This window comes from Antechinus flavipes, chromosome 3, assembly GCF_016432865.1.
Source record: "Antechinus flavipes isolate AdamAnt ecotype Samford, QLD, Australia chromosome 3, AdamAnt_v2, whole genome shotgun sequence".
NCBI lineage: Eukaryota > Metazoa > Chordata > Mammalia > Dasyuromorphia > Dasyuridae > Antechinus > Antechinus flavipes.
The window spans coordinates 382330506-382350743 of record NC_067400.1 but is presented as its reverse complement, the minus strand read 5'-3'; the positions used below and the strand labels follow the sequence as shown (position 1 = coordinate 382350743).

The 20238-nt window shown below is 32.7% G+C and overlaps 1 protein-coding gene across 3 annotated transcripts in view; it reads left to right on the top strand.

Annotated features, from left to right (window-relative positions):
- LOC127554414 (aldehyde oxidase 3-like) overlaps positions 1-20238 on the top strand; it is an 83364-nt gene that overhangs the window by 44546 nt on the left and 18580 nt on the right. Inside the window, exons 22-31 of one of the 3 annotated variants that reach the window (XR_007951980.1) lie at positions 3342-3475; positions 7156-7243; positions 7511-7597; positions 9486-9677; positions 10014-10241; positions 12463-12558; positions 12897-13025; positions 16197-16271; positions 17803-17872; positions 20069-20183. Coding sequence is in view for 2 of the 3 variants with exons in the window: in XM_051985905.1 (XP_051841865.1) it covers positions 3342-3475; positions 7156-7243; positions 7511-7597; positions 9486-9677; positions 10014-10241; positions 12463-12558; positions 12897-13025; positions 16197-16271; positions 17820-17872; positions 20069-20183 (1197 nt within the window). In the remaining variant the exon portion in view is untranslated. The remainder of the gene's footprint in view (positions 1-3341; positions 3476-7155; positions 7244-7510; positions 7598-9485; positions 9678-10013; positions 10242-12462; positions 12559-12896; positions 13026-16196; positions 16272-17802; positions 17873-20068; positions 20184-20238) is intronic. The other 2 variants (XM_051985906.1, XM_051985905.1) reach the window with 2 other exon arrangements.

Below are 20238 nucleotides of genomic sequence, written 5' to 3'. Positions count from 1 at the left end.
TTCCTTATAAAATTATAGAATCTCAGAGTAGTGCTAAGGGAATTAATAGAAATGAATTCACAGATTGTTAGAAGTAAGGGATTTTAGAGATCATCTGTTTTACTCCATTTCCCTACAGATAACTAAAGGAAAACCCTCAAAAATTATGACTTGCTCAGTCACCCATTGAGTTCATGATACATTGGGATTTTTGCAAATATTTCCTTTTAGATATGAAATACTAAATAGCCTAAATATTTCACTTACAGATCATTTCCCCACTCTTCAGTCTAGTTGTTTATTTGTAGAGAGAGTGCGTATATATGTTATCTTTGGGCTAAAATATTGTTTACATTAACTGATATTTTGAGAAATCATGGATCCATAAAATGTAATTTGCAGTGTTCCTGAATTCTATTTACTACCCACCAAAAGTTTACCTTGTTCCTGATGTTAACTGCAATATTTACCTAGGTAAATAGACTGAAAATTCTTTTTAAAATTAAACTTTCTATAGAAGTTAAGTCAAATGTAAATACAAAGAATAGGCAGAACATATTTTAAATATATCAAAATTTGCTAACAAATTTCTATTAGATTACTGTCTATTTTTCATATCAAATCTTAGTTTCTTTAAAGTTTGGTGCATGTAATCCACTAATGACTTTTATGGCTGGCTGGCTTTTATAACTATTCTTCCAACTTATTTGTCTAATACATATGTGTTTATTTTATTTTATTTTTAAAATTTTGGATTGAATCTGTAATTTTCCCCGCTATCAGTGCAGATCAAGAACTATTCTTCAACTCATAGTCCCATAGTTCTCTGAGTTGCTGAGATTAAGTGATTTTCCAAGAGTCATAGCCAAGTCAATCAGACAATCTGTAAGCTTTATTATTATTATTATGTGCTTACAATGTGACAGATACTTAGCCCGAAATACTAAAAATACAATGAAAAGCAAAAGCATGGTCCTTTGTTTCATTCTAATGGGGCAGTGACATGCAAACATCTATATATTTATATGGTATATTTAGTGTAAATAAGCAGCAATCTCTGTGAAAGGTACTAGCTTGGGAAGGGAGGCCAGGAAGGGAAAAGACCCCTTTCTTAAGGTAGGATTTTGAGCTAAGTCTGGAAGGAGGCCAGGAGATGAAGGTAAAGAAGTAGAGCATCACAGACATGGGTGATAACCAATAAAAAGAAGTAGAATTGTGAATGGGGTAAGAAGAGAAAGAAAGCCAGTGCCTTTATATTGTAGAACACATAGAAGGGAGTAAAGTTTAAGAAGACTGGAAAGGCAGGAAAGGAAAAGGTTGTGAAGGGCTTTAAAAAACATCTATAAGATTTTATACTTGATCTTGGAAGTAAAAGGTAGCCGTTGGATTGTATTAAATGGAAAGCAGGGTGATGTAGCCAGGCTTGAAGTTTAGGAAGGTAATTTTGGCAGTTGAGTGGGGACTGAATTGTAGTGGGGAGATACTTGAGGTAAGGAGAATTAAGTGATGAGAGTTTGCACTTAGATAGTACCTATGTGAGTGAAGAGAAGGATACATATAAGAGGCATTCTGTGAAGATAGAAACATTTGGACTTAGCAACAGATTAGACTTTGTAGGGTAAGTTCAAGTGAGAAATGAAGGATTGCACTGAGCCTGGGTGACTGCTAAAATGATGATATTTTTGACAATAATAGGAAAATTAGGAAGATCTAGCAAAGGAGACTCAAAAGTGGTCAGACAAGTAGTAAAAAACAAAACAAAACAGGAGAGGATGTCAAGAATAATAAAGAGATCAAGAAGGATGAGGATTGAGAAAAATCCATTAGATGTGTCAATTAAGAGATCATTGGTATCTTTGGAGAAAGCAGTTTCAGTTGAATTACAAAGTTAACAGCTAGATTCCATGGGGGTTAGGAACAAGAAAGATCAACTGGAGACACCAAGTCCAGATAGCTTTCTTCCTGAATTGAGGCTGCTTTTATGTATGTACATAATGTCACATTGCTCCTCTATCAATTTCAAGTGTATTTAAAGTCACTTTAAAGCATATACAGTGAAATTTCATTACATCATAGTCATTTATATTTTTCCACATTTATACCTTTTTTCCCCAATTTACAATTATATAAATCAATCAACAAACATTAAATGCCTATTATGTGCCATCCAAGATGCTTGGCCCTGGGAATATAAAAACAAAAACAAAACAATGGGAACATATATACACAAATAAATACAAAGTATATACTGATAAAAGAAGAGATATAGGAAAGACATCAAGTAATTAGAAGTGGCCCTTGAGCTGAGCTTTGAAGATTGAGATTTAAAGAAGTGGTGGTGGACCAACTAAGTGTCACAGTAGATAGAAAACTGACTCTGGATCAGAAGGATCTGAGTTCAAATTTAGTTTCAGAATATGATACTAGCTGCGTGACCCTGATTGCTTAAAAAAAAGTTTTGGTGAAAAGGGAACACATTCCTCCAAGGCTTTGTTGAATATGAAACTCAATGTAAAGAGTAGGTGAAGGTTTTTATGCAGGCTATTAAACTGTACTTTGGTATCTTCTCTAGAGACCAAGTTCCTTTATTGCAATCCCATGGTTTGAAGTTGTGAAGAGTGTTAAGGATTTTCTTGCAATTGCAGAAAAAGGCTTTTTGATTTGATAACCCAATGTAACAGGAAGGAAGATGATTTCTCTTGTGCAAGTTTTGAATTGACTGAGCTGAGGAAAGCTTATTGTAATCTTTTTATTCCATGTTTTCATGTTCTATTATTATTGATGAAAAGAAAGTCTGAAAAGTAATGTTAAATGTTTCAAAAATCCCTTTTTTCCTTGGAAAATGATTTTGGGGAATTTCTGTGGCCAAAACCACCACAGTCTCTAATGACTAACTTTCGAACATTGAACCTAATGGCTCTTAGCTTAACTGTGCCTCATACAAATGTAAACAAATGCAAATATGTGGCTTTTGCCTGTTTCCAGCTAAGTCAATTCCACTTGGTATAAGGCTTTCCAGAATCAAACTTCTTTTGGAATAGCCAAGGTCACCTCTGAGTCATTAAGAAGTATCACAATAGGATTTTAGTGAAATAATCATGATAATAATAATGTTAATATCTTTATGTATTGCAAAGATGAAAGAAATATTTTAATTTAATCATTTTTCTGTTTATCCTTTCTTATCCAAATCAACTTTCCTTCTAATACCTAGAGAAATATAACTGGAGGGCTTTGTTTATACATTAGCTCTGCATGAAGAAAAAAATTTCTTTTTCATAAGTAAACAAGCAGCTTATCTAAAACCTGTACTCTGGATGAATTATTATGCTGCATGTAACAAATTATGTTCTGACTCATAGGAAAAAGTGGCATCCACTTTAGGTATTCCCAAAAACAGAATTGTCTGCCACATGAGACGGGCTGGTGGAGGTTTTGGAGGTAAAGTGACCAAACCTGCTCTACTGGGAGCTGTGGCTGCTGTGGCAGCAAATAAGTGAGTTTTCTTTAAGTTTCATAATTTTAAAAAATCTTATTTATACTTTAATATTTTGAGCTCTAGAAGATTTGGTACATAGAAACTCTGGAGCACTTTCCTTCAGATAATTTCTAGCCAAAATCATCTAGAAAGTTCTTATTAAACTTTCTCAGTATTAGAGATCATGGGATATTAACAATTTAAAGGTTACAAAATATTATTTTAGCAAAATCCTGTAGGTACTGTGAATTTTATTCTTATAGATGATAAAATTAAAAACTTGTCTCATGTTCTTTCAACAAAATGGTGACTTTTAAATAAGACTACCTAATTTTAATATGCCATTCCCATTCAGTTCTAATTAAATCAGACTGACTTAATGATATGATATGTTGAACTTCTCATTTTGGTGCCTGCCTGAATACTTTAAATACTGCTTTTGTCTAAAATGCCTTCTGGTTTCTCTGCATCATAGTACTTCACAACCTAGTTCAAACCTGTCTTCCTAGACTTATGTATTCTATGATTCATGTACTCATGTGCCAGCCAAATTGGCTTTTTTTGCTATTCTTTAAACAAGAAATTCCATCTCCTTTCTTCATACTTTCAAACAGATATCTTGTATCTTATACCTTGAGGGGATTTTCTCTTTTATCTTAGCATATATATATATATATAATATATATATATATATATATATATATATACACACATACATATATACACATATGTATATATATATGTAAAATAGTGATATTATATATATATATATATGTTATTCCTTTAATAGAATATAAGCTCCAAGAATGCAGGGATAATTTTATTTTTATCTTTATATCTTCACTCTGGCACATAAGAATTTGTTGATTAGTGGAGATATGTTCACTGAATCTATAAATGCTAGGTCAGTATATAGAAATCTCTCAACCATAAAGGGGAGTCTGGGAAATTGAGAACAAAATGGAGGAAATAAAAAATAGCTTGTAATTTCAATATTAAATATTTTAGAGGGAAAAATCTCACTGGTATCAATAGATTCCCATAGAAATCTTATTCACATCACATAGAACATTAAAGTTTCCTGAAGCAGAGTTTTAGAAATGTTGTACTAAAACAATTCCGAAATTATTGTGGGAAAATTAAACAGGATTGGATTACCTTTCCCCTCAAATCTGGTCAGATTAATTGCATTTTCATATTGTTGAGATTTCTAGGCAGATTTCTCAAAGATTTTGAGTTACTGTATGCATATTGACAATATAAATATGCACACACAAATACAGACATGTACTTAGAATTGCTAGCCACCATTTTTTGCAGCTGATAAGAGGGAGAAATACAGAATACAGAATACAGAAACCAATAACTAAATACTTTTGCAATCAGTTTGAATCACACAATTATTGGTAGTGAAGTGCTGCTATTACTGTTGAGAAGCTAAGAAGGCTTACCAATGTCTTTCCAAAATGTGACATCTATAGCAACATTCCAGAGCATTATATTCTAGAATATCCTGACTCGAGAATGTTACTATGCTTTTCTTGGTGCAACCTGAGGTAATATGGTATTATCTTTCTTGATTGTCTTATATTGAGTTTATAACTTACTAGAATCCCAAGTTCATTTTTAGATAAATTGTTTTCTCACTACACCTTCCCCAATTTGTGGACTTGTGAAATTGTATCTTTGAACTCATACTTAAGACTTTATCCCTATTAAATTTCATCTTATTACATTTGGCCCACTATGTGAGCCTGTCAAGATTCTATTGAATTCAGTCTTAGTCTTTCAATGTATTAGCTATCCTTTTCACTGGACACCTTCAAGGCTGATACCAAACTATTAAGGACTACTTTTTGAATCTAACCATTCAATGTGTTCTAAATCCACCTGCTTTTAACACAAAAGTCTCTTCTCTTTTTTTAAAAAGAAGAATAAGAACTCCATAAAGAACTTTGTCAAATGACTTAATGAATTTTAGGCAAACTGCTTAAACCATTTCCCCCTGATCTACTATTATGGTAATCCTGTCAAAAAAGGGAAATACATTAGTTTGATGTAACCTATTCTTTATGAAGCTATTTGGCCCATTGTGACTTTTGATTTCTTTTTGAAGTACTCACTGACCTTCTTTTAATGACATTTTAAAATTTTTCCAGAAATCAAAGTAAAGTTAATCTTATCATAGTTTGCAGACTTAATTTTCTCTTTTTTTGTTACTATTAAAAATCAGGACAACATTTACTATTCTTAATTTTATAATATCTCCACAATCATTTAACATCACTGACAATCACCTCTGACAATTCTTTCAGTAGCCTAGAGTGTAGTTCATTTGGTCCAGGAGAATTGAACTGTTCTAGTGTAATAGCATAATTTATTACTTATTTTTTTATTATCTTGAGTACCAATCCTGTATAAGCTTTTTTTTGGGTCTTGTTCATTCCAGTCCAAAAATAATTTTCAGTGGCAGAAAAAAACACACCAAACTTTCAAATTTCAAAATTACTTTTATTACTTCTGATCAATTATCACTAACTATCTGGGACATCTGCACCTTGTTGTCCCATAGACATTTCAAACTCAACATCTCCTAAACAGAACTTCTTGTACTCCTCCAACTCACTCTACTGTTTCAACTTTAATCTTCAAGAAGGATTTTAACATTTCGAAAAAATCAGCCACTAATTCAAGTATGATAGTAGTTATGTTAGTTATATGGTTGTTGTTATTGAATCCTTTTTCAGTTGTGTCTGATTCTTTATGACCCCTTTTGAGTTTTTCTTCGAAAAGATACTGGAGTGGATTTCTATTTCCCTCCTCAACTTATTTTTATAGATGAAGAAACTAAGGCAAACAGGATTAACTGATTTGCCTAGGGTCACATAGCTACTAAGTATTTGAGACTAAATTTGAACTCAGATCTTCTTGGTTCCAGGCCTGGCATTCTGCTCACTGGACCATCTATCTGCCTATTATATAAGAACCTATTATAAATGCTACAGATTTTCTCACCCATAAGGAAAACTTTAATTTTTTTCTTTATTTTCAAACTTAAATAAAACAAATTACTTTATAATACTTCTTGAGACTAACTTGAACAATGATTTCATTAGACTTTGAGCTTTTTATATCATTAAGGGAAGAAAAAGTCTTCCTGAAATCTCCCCATATCTTCAATCCTCAATCTGAGAGCAAGTACAAAATGCTTTGTTTGGTGTTTACAATTCTTGATAATCTAGACTCCCTTCCTTTTCAATCCCTCTAGTCTTCATATATCTTATATGGCTTCATAGAATCTTTTATCCTGTGACATCCTCAGCATCCTTTGTTCTTTACACAAGACTCTCCATCTCCTGATTCTGGGAATTTTCATAGATTTCTGCCTCTTGGCTTCCTTGAAGTCTTAACTTAAATTTCCCCATCTCAAGTAATCCTTTCTAAATCTCTTTTAAATCTAGATACTTCTTTTTGTTGATTATTTTTTATTTATTCTGTATATAGTTTGTTTATATATAGTTGTATGTTGTCTCCTTTAGGCTTTGAGTTCCTTTAGGGCAGGATCAGACTTTTGCCTTTCTTTGTATCTGTATCTTGATATAAATGTTTGACAAATGTTTATTAATTGAGTGAGTGACTGACTCAATTGTCTATTATTCTCTTGGTTTTTCCCTAAAAGTTTGATTCATTTCTTTCAGGACTGGCCGCCCAATTCGTTTTGTTTTGGAGCGTGGAGATGATATGCTGATTACTGGAGGACGCCACCCACTACTTGGAAAATATAAAGTGAGTGGGCAAAGAAATTAATGTTGAGGAAGTAATAGAGAAAGTATGAGAACGTGATGGATTTGTGATTTCAAACTTTTGCAGAATGCTACACCAATACATTCTTTATGGATTATCATGAAGGAAAGAATGGTCTCTGAAAAGACTCTAAAGGAAAAATTAATATGTTATGTGATTTTACATGCAATGTTTTTATTTGTTTATTCACTATAGTGCTTTAAATGCCAATTGTTCTCAAATGTTTATGTATTTACTTATCAATTCTAGGTAGGCTTTATGAATAATGGCAAAATTGAGGCTGCAGATATTGAATATTATATTAATGGAGGATGTACACCAGATGAATCAGAAATGGTAAGCTACTTATATAAACGTGCCATATCATTCATTATTAAGGGCAATCAACTTTAAATGATCTTTGTAAGTGTAGTGTGTTGGAGTATCTCATTTTAGTGGGTCACCAGTAGATGAAATGTAGAGTAATAACAAAGCTAGTTAGCAAAAGAAGAATCATATGGTATACAAGTTAAATATTTCCTCAATTCACTATTTCTTCTTATTTCTGTTCATTCTAGTTCCAGCTCAGCTGCTTATGTGAACAAATAAATATCTCTCTTCCCTATTTCCCAGTCCCACACTTTCCTTTTGTTGCATATATCTGGTTCTGACCTCTCATACTGCCATTGTTCCCATAAAGACAGCTTTTTGCATTTGGCTCATTCCTGTCAACACTTTAATACTCTGAGTAGAAGAAAATAATGGAGTGATTTGTGGGGATTAAAATTCTTCCATCTATAATAAAAGAGAGCAAGACCAGATCTGAGCTAATGATTTTATATAGGAAGGAAGGAAGGAAGGAAGGAAAGAAGGAAGGATCGATCAATCAAACAAATGAATGAACTATCGAACTTGCTACATTACACAACTGGAACTGGTCAGTTAGATCCTCAATGGGTCTGCTATAACTATTCACAGGTTATTGTTTCATTTTCAAAGAGGACCATGGCAGAGACAGGACACCCGTTTCACTTTCTCCTCCAAAATCATCTGGGTCCAGTGGCAAGATATAGATCAGGATAACTAGAGATGACTCCCACATGAATAATACATTTAGAAAGAGCTTAGAGCCCAAAGACCAAGTTGTAGCTTTCTTATTTACTCCTTGTTTGGATTTCTTTAGATCTGAACTTTCTTTTCTGTAAAGTAGATATAATAATATTTTCATTATCTATTTTGTGGAATTATTGTATGGATTGTACTTTGTGAACTGTAAGTGATTATAAGAAATGTTAGGACCATTATTATTTTCTATTTTGTTTCAGATATTCCAATTAAATTTCCAATGTTAATGTTTTTCTATTCTATTGTTAAAGGCCTTTAGCTGTTTCTCCTGGTGAGGAGAGCAAAGGTCTCTTAACACCTCAGTGGTTGACTTTTCCTAAGTGCTTTATATATCATCTATTTATCAGCTGTTTAATGAGAACTTACCAGTTAAGTTGGAATCCCACATATATAGACCTTTAATGTTTGGGTTTTAGTTGGGTGGATGGGATTAAGATGCTACATTCCCACAATCCAACCCTATTTTGTAATACCTTTTGGTGTTTCCAAAGGTGCCTATTCACACACACACACACACACACACACACACACACACACACACATTTAGTTTGTCCTCAAAAATGGATTCTATTTAAAAATAAGAAATGAATACCGTAAACTCTTTTGGGGGTAGGAAGGGAATTTTAAGATAATCAATGAACAATAATAGAATATAAAAACTTCCTGTGATGTAGCTCTCAACCCTCAATAACAGAAATATAGAGATCAATCTGTTTTCAATAAGAACTATCAGGAATAGAGTACAGTTCATAGAATGGCAAATAAATGTTATTCCAACTACTAAATGCAGGAATAAGGACATATTTGTTAGGTCCTGATCAAAAGATTGAAATGGGTATAATTTGAGACTTCATATGTTAAAAGAGACCTAGAGAAATTAAAAAAGATTTGGAAAGAGGATAAAAAAGCAGTTGGGATTACCTAGCCAAGAGAAGACTGAAGATCAATTATGAATTTTAGAGGCCAAATTTTTATGAAAAGCATGATGTTCATATTCCTGGTAGTTTAGGTGTTATTTTGCCTTTTGGGAGGAAGAATGGATTGCTTATCCTTTGAAATGCCACCCAATATTAATAATTTTATTATTCTAAATAAGTGTTCATCTTTGGAAAAATTTCAGGTGATAGAGTATGCTTTACTCAAGCTGGAAAATGCTTATAAAATTCCCAACCTCCGAGTTCAAGGCTGGGCTTGCAAAACCAATTTGCCATCCAATACAGCATTCAGAGGCTTTGGTTTTCCTCAGGGAACCTTTGTGACAGAGTACTGGATAACAGCTGTGGCAGCGAAATGTAATTTACCACCAGAGAAGGTAACTTAAAAAGAAAAGAAAAGAAAAGAAAAGATCAAATGGAGACAAGACTGTTTTTTTTCCCCATAGTTGCATAACATTTCTTCTTTTTAAAATACATTTTTTATTGAAAGCTTATTTTTAAAATCATCTTACTATCTTCTTTTATTCTTTTCCTCTTTTCATCCTGACCTCAGCCATTCTATGTAAGAAAAGTTTTTTTTTCCTGTAGTTCCTTAAATGACTTTTTTTTTTCTAAGTTGATCCATATTGATAGAACACACTCATATATTAATCTCAAATATGAACCTGATTTCTGCAGGTCTTTGGTGTAATATCTATATATTTTTTCATCAGATTAGGGAACTAAACATGTACAAAACTGTTGATAGAACAATCCACAAACAGCAATTTGATCCAAAGAATCTGATAAGATGTTGGAATGAATGTATGGAAAAATCTTCATACTATAGCAGAAGAAAGGCTATAGAATTATTTAATCAACAGAATTACTGGAAGAAGAGAGGGATTTCCATCATTCCTATGAAGTTCTCTGTAGGATATCCAAAGACATATTATCATCAGGTAATTTTAAAAAATTAATTTAAAAAATGTCTTAATTCTAAACATGTTAAGTAAATTCATCTGTGAATTGTCATCTGTCAAGAAATATTCTACATGAGATCTTTCCTGATCCTCTCATTTGCTAATGTTCCCTCAGCTATCTTATGTTTAAATATTTCACACTTAGTTTTGTATCTATTCTGTATTTACTTACATATGCTACAGCAGGAATTATTTCTTTTTTAAACATCTTTGTGTCTGTATATAGCATCGTGCTATTTCACATTGTAAGCAATTAACAAATTCTTATTTAATGAATTAAGCACTTACTTTCCCTCTTAATCAGATAGAAGCCAGTAGGAGAGAATTTGCCTTAATTTAACACTCTGTCTAGATAGAGCAGCAATTAGGGGAGGGTGGTCTTATGACAAGAGACACTAGTCTGCCTGTCTATTTTGGAATTCAGTAACAGACATTTTCTATCATGTCTGGAACGGAAGTTAATTTACAGACTCTCTAAGAAAAATCTCAGTGTTGTGAATCAAGAAATGGTAAAGCTCAATTTAATTTAACACCTATTTATTGATAAAACTCTTATAGGTTAGCACTCTGTGTAGCAATGTGAGAAATAAGAGAAAACGAATCTCATTATCAAGGAGTTTATAGTCAAATTGGGGATTCAGAAGTCAACTAACATGAAATATTTAAATAAGAGCATAAAATCCTGGTGGATGGATACTCACCTGAATGTACCTAGAAGTCCTGAGAAGGGATCAATGTGAGCTGATGTCTCCAGGAATGCCTTCATGGAAGAAGTAGAATGTAAGCTGTGTCTTGAAGAATTGACAGGGTTAGAATAAGCAGAAGGGGGGAGTAGAAAAAGCATTGAAGGCAGAGAGATAACTTGAGCAAAGTCATCGATGCCAGAATGAACATAATGAGGTAATAAAGAGACAGATATGTCTAGAAAAGGTTTGGTCTGGGAGACTCTATTACTAATAGCTATCACAAGCATGATCAAGGGAATGCTGAAGTCAATAAAGAACAATAAACTCTAAGATCATAAGAGTATACCAAAATTTAGGATTCATCATTTGTTTTTTGAAGGATAGTGTGCTATTTCCCCAAGACCTGCCCAGACCCTAGACATAGTTTTTTATACTATACCCATGTCTCATCTATTGGAGCTTAGAAGCTCACAGAAAAAAAGAAAGAAGGAGAAGGTGGCCCTTCTAGCACCCTGTGTTTACAAAGGGCCAGAGGTAAATGGGGTATTTTAGAAGTAATAAGAGATGACAACTCAGTAAACACAGAGTTCAGGGAAAAAAAAACAGAGGTAAAACATATATCTGTATATCAAAATACAGCAGTCATTGGAATCTGAGGCAACAGAAAGAATTAACAGTTCAAATGATAGCCAATTGATAGTCAATAAAACCAAGTCCTAGATAGATCAGGCTAAAGGATCTAAATCCAAGCAAAGAGTTTCTCACAATTTGTTGCATCTAATGGACTCATCCTTGTAAGTTTGAAGTCTGTGAGGGCATGGAGGTGGAAGGAGTAGACTTGCCTTCCTCTTCTTCCAGATGGACCCCAGAGAAGGATAATTCTTGCCTATCTCTCCTTCCTTTCCATCTACCCCCCACTTCTGATTTGTAGGCAGTGATATCAGTTTGTCAGATAGGTGGTAGAAACAAAAAAAGCAAATCTTGTCAGGATACAATTTAGCCCTATATAAGACAAGCATTTATTGAAGGGAGATAGAATTTAGCTAAGATACTTTTCTAGACCCTCAATTCATTTACAATTAATAAGGTGATGAGACATCTCCACAGATAGCTGTAATATTGATTGCATGATAAGTGTATATTAAAGAGCTACAAAATAAATTGGGATAACTATTTTTTGATTAAAGTAAAAACCAGCTTTGTATTGGGTACCCAGAAAATATTTAATAAGTATTGGAAAAATATACTGAAAATAATGGTTGGGGCATGGCTAAATTCCAATAATTAGATGTACATTCAGTTTCTTTTATTTCTAAATTCTTCAGTAAAACCCATGCTATCCTGGATGATACAAATATTCTTTATATTTGTTGAGGACAAGTTTACTTCTATCATTGCTAGAATTAAACTATGCAAAATTTTACTTGATAAGTCACTTTGGTCCACATTGCCATAGTTTATAAAGATTGCTTTCAAAGTAAGAAAAAGAGTCAGTTTCTATTTTTGTTTTCCAGGCTGCTGCCTTGGTTCACATTTATACAGATGGGTCTGTATTAATTACACATGGGGGAACTGAATTGGGACAGGGGCTTAACACCAAAATGATACAGGTAAGAAAAAAAATTTTCTGTACTCTAGTTAAATTCAGAATCCCACTTATTTGAATTCATGTACCTTTGACAAAATTTAATGCTCTATAAAGATTAAGGGTTTTAAAATCTAAAGGTATTTCTGCTGGGTAGGATAAATAGGGAAAATGACTGTAATATAAGTTTAAAAAAACTAAAATTAAAATGGAATATTCTTTGATGTGTCTATAAAATATAAATTAGGATTTATTATATATAATATATACATATATTATATATATTAAAAAAACACACCTTGAGTATGTTAAAAATCATAACCACAACGGGGATTGAAAGTTATCTCTTCATTTGTCATTCAGGTGGCCAGCCATGAATTAAAGATACCAATGTCAGATGTGTACTTGAGTGAAATGAATACTGGAATGGTGCCAAATACAATTGGGACTGCAGCATCAATTGGAGCTGATGTCAATGGAAAAGCACTGCAGGTTATGGGCTCAACTTTCAGATTTCTTTTAAATAGTTTTCATTTTTGTACAGATAAATCTTTGTATCTTAGAGTTTCTCCTGATGTTTTTGGTTTATTTTGTTTGAGCATTTGGATTAAAAGAACAAATACCCCAAAGTTTTTTTTTTGTTGTTGTTGTTGTTGTTTTTATTGTGAAATAGTAAATATCTTTCTTTTTTTAAAACAGTAATATAATTTTAATTTCTCCACAAATAATTACCAAAAATTGTCTAGAGACAAGTATAAATTTGCACTAATTCTTCTCTCTCTTTAAATTTAAATCCCTATATTAAGATAAAATAAAGTTATGAATAGGATCTTGCCTATAAATCTTATGGGTTGGATAGGCATAAATAATTCCACAGATAGCCTACTAAATATAATAGAGAACTTAAAAATTCATAGAAAACTGAACAACCTTTTTAAGGGGAGAGAGAAGGGATATAATTCATTAATTATTCATATGTTGAATATTGTTATATATTTTTATATGGCCATTATATGCCATTTAATGAGGGCCTTCAGATATATTTCACTTCCAACTCGACTCATTCTCTAGACTTCATCTGCTTGGTCTCTCCTTTCCTTTCCTGGCCATCTCTTCATATGTTCTCTTTTTGTATTACAGTGTAAATTTCCTGAGGGACCCTGTCTCTTTGCTTGTTTTTAATATCCTTAGTACTTAGCATGATACCTAGCTCCATGCTTCCTCCCCCTAACCTAACCCCTCCTTGCCTTTATTTCTTCCTCACCAATTTTGTTATGCAATACTAGGGAACATGAAAACTTAAGTAAGCTCTGTCTCTTTTGGAGTTTACAGTCTGATTTGTGTTACAAGAGAGGTGTAAATAAATATTTTTAGATTTAGAAGAAGATTGTCTACCTTTGTAGCCAGTACCTGGTCTACATTTAAATCTCATTCTACTATTTATTACTTGTGTGAGTTTTGATAAAGTTGCTTAGCTTCTTTAGCTTCAGTTGCCTTAGTTTTCTATAAAATCCTTTTCACATCTAAATCATTTGATTTAGAAGATGGAACGGTCTAAAAATGTAAGATAGTCTGTAGCAGTGGTATCAAACTCAAATAGGAACTTCTCTTAGAAATTACAAATTAGCATTTTCTATTTTCTATTGTATTTTTTTTATTATTTCCCAATTACATTTTAATCTAGTTTTACTTGGAAACTTTGTGAGTCTGACAACCTCTGACCTACAGGGAGGCATCTGAGCACAGATGTATAGGTGGAAGGGAGCTCACAAGTAGGTAGATCACAGGGAATTGTGCAAGGCTGGAGAATAAAGAAGTGAACTTTACCTGCATTAACTCATTTGATCTTCACAATGGCCCTTTGTGGTAGGTAGTGGAATGTAATAACAAAACTTTGAAGTTGGAAGTTTAGTGGCTATTTCACCCAGCACATACCTAATGATCTTTTCTATCTGGCAAGAATCAATATATCATCCTTTTTTCAAAAAATTTTTAAGGGAACATGCTCAGAGATTAAATAAATTTTTCATTATGTCATAGCTAATAGTTGATAGAATCATAGTTTGAACCTTTCCCTGATGGACCAATACCTAGCACTGTCAATATGATATCAGGAATTTCGAGATCTTCTTGGTTTAGGCAGAAATTATAAAATCATTGACAGAGTTAGAAAAAAAACCTAGACCCAGCCTTGTGAAAGAAATGCAAGATAGCAGAGGCAGTACCTAATTAATAGCATAATTAGCAGAGAGATGACCTCACAGGAGGACCTGAATCCAAACCTGCTTCTTCTAATATTATACTGATTCTGTGACTTGAATAAGTCAAATAGTCTGTCATGATCCAAGTCACTCTAAGGCTATAATTTGCAGAACAGGTTTCATAGGTTGCATTGATAGGGAAGTTTCCTTATTTGGAACCCTTTTCCCCCCCTTCTCTCTCTCTCTCTTTCTCTGTTTGTCTCTCTCTCCCTCTCTCTCTTTCTCTCCCCTTCCCCTCTCTCTCCTCTCCTTCCTTCTTTCTCTCCCTCTCTCCTTCCCCCTTCCTCCCTCTCCCTACCCTTTCTGTCTTTGTCTCTGTCTCCCTCTGTCTTTCTCCCCTCCCCCCTTTCTTTCCTCCCTTCCTCTCTCTCTCTCTCTCTCTCTCTCTCTCTCTCTCTCTCTCTTTCTCTTTCCTTCTGCTTCTCCTTCTTCCTCCATCTCTCCCTCCTCCTTTCTCCCTTTTCCTCTTCCTCCCTCTCTCTGGTTTCCAGATCCTCCCTTTCTCTCTTTGTGTTTCTCTCTGTCTCCTCTCTGCCCCTTCCTCTCTCATCTCTGTTTCTCTCTGTCTCTCTCTCTTCCCCCCTCTCTCTGTCTCTCTTTTTGTCTTTCTTTCTCCATCTCCCTCTCTCCTTTCTCCCTCCCTCTCCTTCCCTCTGGAATAGTGTATGGAGTATAATTCCATATACTAATGAAATCACAAGTCCAAACCGAAAAAAAAACTTCATACAAAATAGTCTCCTGTAAACAGATACGTTTCCTATGTCTGAATACATTGATACTCCCGTTTGTTCATTACATTTTCATATGTAGCTTATGAAAACATGCAGTCTTCAGTGTCGGTTGCTAAGGGACTGGGGCCCACCTTTAGACTTGTATTAAGAGGCAGAGAAGTGACCGTCTTTTGTAGCTCAGAAGAAGGAACATTTTCAAATACTTACTAGTACCAGTGTTAGTATGTTAACTCAGCCTGAAAAATGAGTGACGTGATAGGTGGTGGCCCAAGGCCAAAATCAGGCACTAGGAACTAAAGAGGGAACTAACAAAGAATAAGATTCAAATCCTGAAGTTGTTAATGAGAACCAAATAAAACTAAAAATCTTTACAAATGGTGAAATCTATAATATACCTTTTTCATCTGTTACAATATACATCTCTATATCTGGCCTATAAGTTACATCTCAGGTAGACTGGTTGGTTAAAAAAAAAGTGAGGTAGTATCACAAGACTGGGTTGGCTGTTCAATATACTGTATAGTATCTAAATAAGTTTATTTATTTATAATTTATATTTTAATTTTATATTTGTAATTTATAATATTTATATTTAATATTTTAAATGGTATTTATTATTTAAATATTTATGATTTAATTTTATCACATCATTCTACTCTTATCACCTTCAGACTGCATGTCAGACACTAATGAAACGCCTTGAACCCATCATCAGCAAGAATCCCAATGGCACTTGGAAAGACTGGGTGAGTGTAATTGGCCAAAGACTAAAACCATTGACTATATATTTGAATTGGATCACCAGTTTAAAGAATACACTTCTGTATTTCTTATTGTTTAGTCCTCTGGATTAGGATATATCCTAAGATTAGGATGTATCATATAAATAGTTCTTTGTAAAAACATTCTTGAATGTAGGTGACTGGTCATCCATTCACAATTCACAAGTGAAGAACTATCATTCTCATATCCCATGTAATCACACAGTGGATGCTAAGGTTTCCTTTTAATGATCAAAATAATAGTTCCATGGTTCTATGAACTACATTTTTTTTAAAGAAGGACTTTTGCAATGACAAATAATATATATTGTTAGGAAGAAGGGATTCCAAATAAGGAAATTTATTTGTATTATAGTAACTCCTATTAGTGTGTTGCTAGTAATTTTCTAAAAAAATATTCTTGGTGTGATTTAATAATTTTGATGCTCCTAATATATGTGATAGCTAGTCATGAAGAAAATCTTTTGGATTGATACTTTCTCTTTATATCTTAAAAAACACCTCATTCAACTTTCAAACAACAAAATCATTAGGAAAAGCATTATTAACACAGAGTTATTTGAATAGGAGTTGAGAATAACAATGTCTTGAAAACATTGAATGCATTTTAATTATGTAGAATTTTCATATCAAACAAGTCCTTAGGGATGAGGTTCTCAGTTAAGAAAGATTAAAAACTGGATAAGGTGGATTTATTTGTAATGATACTATTAATTTATCAATAATTAAATACTTTCCTCTAAGGTTCTTTAAAATTAAGATTGTGCATTAACACACACACTCACACACACACACACACACACATATATATGTATATATATATATATAAATATATATACACACACACTCATATACAGATATAGCTATAGATATAATTGTTGTTCATATAGCTTCTGTAGTATGGAAATCCACCAAAAAAAGGGACCCCTAGATTATATTGGGAAAAGCATTTTCTCTGAGTAGTAGAAGAAGGTAAACTATCAGATTTTCTTGGGGATTTAAAGAATTAAGACATTCCATTGATAGTAATCACTGGAATTTTGCAATGGCTTGTTAAATAAAACCATAATTCTCTTGTCTATGTTCAGACTTTGTAAATCAACAATTAATCTATCAGCAGGCCTGTATTAACACATCATTATGTGCCAGCTATGGTACAGAGATTAAAATTAAATGATTGTTGCCTTAAAGGCACTTATATATTTTTTTGAAGTATATATATATTTATAAATGCAGAAATATATATGTATGTATATTCAAATCCAATCATGTTTCTGTAATTATACTGTTCTTGTTCTCAAGAACAGTATAATTACAGAAACATGATTGGATTTGAATTTCACTCAAAATTCATTGGCTTATTTCTCTGGAGAACTAATCTCCCAGATAATTATTGGGTAGTATGCAACCCAGTCATATTTTTCCTTGTTGGTTTGGACTTCTTATGTAATGGTGTAATTGTTTTATTATTTTGATAAAATCTATTTTATTCTAGAAATATTATTTTTATAGGCTAATGAAGCCTTTGTCCAAAGCATTAGTCTCTCAGCCACTGGATATTTTGGGTAAGGAATATTTAAATGTTTTTCTTCTAAAATTATTCTCTATTCAAAGCTTCTTAAACTGTGGCCATGGGGTTTTGTAACTGAAAGTGGGAGTCGTGAAATTATGATTTGTTACCAGTAAATGTTTGATTTATATACCTGTTTTCTATACCTTTATACACATACCTGTGTAAAAATTTCTCAGGCAAAATGGGATCACAAGTGGAACAAGTTTAAGAAGCATTTCTCTATCTGAGAGATTAGATTGTAGACTATTTAATGATATAGGCCTCTTTTTTTTTTTAACATTGTCCAATATATTTTTACATTAAATCTTTGTTCTAGAGTGTCTATTTCATATATTTTCTCTTCCAAATTCTATTAGATGGAATGATATTTAATTTTTAACAAAAATATTATTGATGGAATACAAGCTATTTCAAGATGGATCCTGTTACTTTATACTGTTTCAACTATGTTTTACATAAAAGTTTGTTGTTTTCTCTTTAAAAAAGAATATTCAGTCAATTTTTCTTGTTGTTTAGTCATTTTTCAGTTGTTTCTGACTCTTCATGATCCTTTTTGGGGTTTTCTTGGCAAAGATACTGGGTGGTTTGCCATTTTCTTCTCCAGCTCATTTTGCATATGAGGAAACTGAGACAAAGTTACTTTAAGATTAAGTGAGTTGCCCCAGTGGCACACAGCTCTTACATGTCTGAGGTCATATTTCTCATAAATAAGCAAAATAATCAAAAAAGCAATTTTTGATGTTAATCTTTTTTTTTTTTTTTTGCCTATGCTGGTTGTGGCCAAAATAATCATGGGATTTGGAACATATAAAGACCATAGTTTTAATATTAAAAGGAACCTTAGTTATCCTCTAATCTATCCCTACTTCACTATTTTACAGATGAGGAAACTATGAAATTATTACTTATCCAAAATCTTACAGGTAATGATGGAACAGGAATTTGAGCTCAAGTATTCTTACTCTGTAATACAACTGCATTCTACAATACTGACTCAAAGACATTTAATTGATCTGATTAGAATATATATAAATGTGTGCATATTTGTATATTTGAAATATGTATATATATATATCTATTTAAATATTAAGAAAAAAATTTATTGGTTCATATGTGTGAATTTATGAACTTAGAAAAATTCTAGGTAGGAAAATTTCCTTCATTGATGCAATCTGTTTATAACTCATACTGTTAAAAAGTTGTTTGGGAGGCACTGAGAGTTTAAATGATTTTCCTATAGTAACTGAGCTAATATATCCTCCTGACTCCAAGGCTAGACTTTTTCTTCACTATCCCATGCTACCTCTCAGAAAACAACTAGTTAAATATAAAGAATAAAAGAAAAATATATAGTTAAATTTAGGCTAGTGTTTAGCATTAAATAAACAGGTTTTTCTGTCTCCATTTCCTGCATGAATGAACGGGGAGGAGGGAAAAGATCTGGACAAAGAGAACAGAATGGAAAATCTAGAAAACTAGGGCTCTCCTACTCAGTTCACAGTATGATTTGTTAATTTTGTTTGAACTTTTACTTACTTATTTGTTTATAGGTAAGTATAAAAACCTTTCAAAGTCAATACAAAAAATTTTTGCATTATGTATACCATGACTTTCTTTAACATGAATGGTCAATAATAATTCAGAATAGCACTATCTCATCTACACTTATTGCCCTAGTTTCCTCAATTATAAAATAGAGTTAAAATAGCATTTACTTTCTAGGGTTACTGTAAGAATTAAGTGATGTTTGTAAAGCACTTATTTGTATATAGTGTAGTGCCTGACACTAGGTTCTAAATAAATTCTTGTTTCCCCCTTCAAGTTGCCATAACCCACTCTCTCCTCAGGCTCTCTTTAATCACTACTTATCTGACTTCTTTACTATAACCTTTCTCTCCAAAATTATTAATGATCTCTTAATTCCCAAATCTAGTACTCCTTCTCAGTCATCAACCTTCTTGACCTTTACAACTTTGGATACTTCTGAGCATACTTTGTACTGTGTATGCTATATTTTCTTATAGGTAATACCTATTGCAACCTCTCAGTAAGTTCTTTAACGGCAGGGCTATGTCATTTTATGTTCATGTCTTTATTACTTAGTATAGTTTCTTGAACACAATATATTTATGTTTTATTAATATGAATCATATAATTAATACATACTTATTGAATCAAATTGAATCAGGGGCTACAAAGCAGGCATGGACTGGGTGAAAGGAGAAGGTGATGTTTATCCATACTTTGTTTTTGGAGCAGCCTGTTCGGAGGTTGAAGTTGACTGCCTAACAGGAGCACATAAGGTAAAGAATGCATGTCATTTTATCATCTTATTACAATAAAACAGTTTTTCATAAA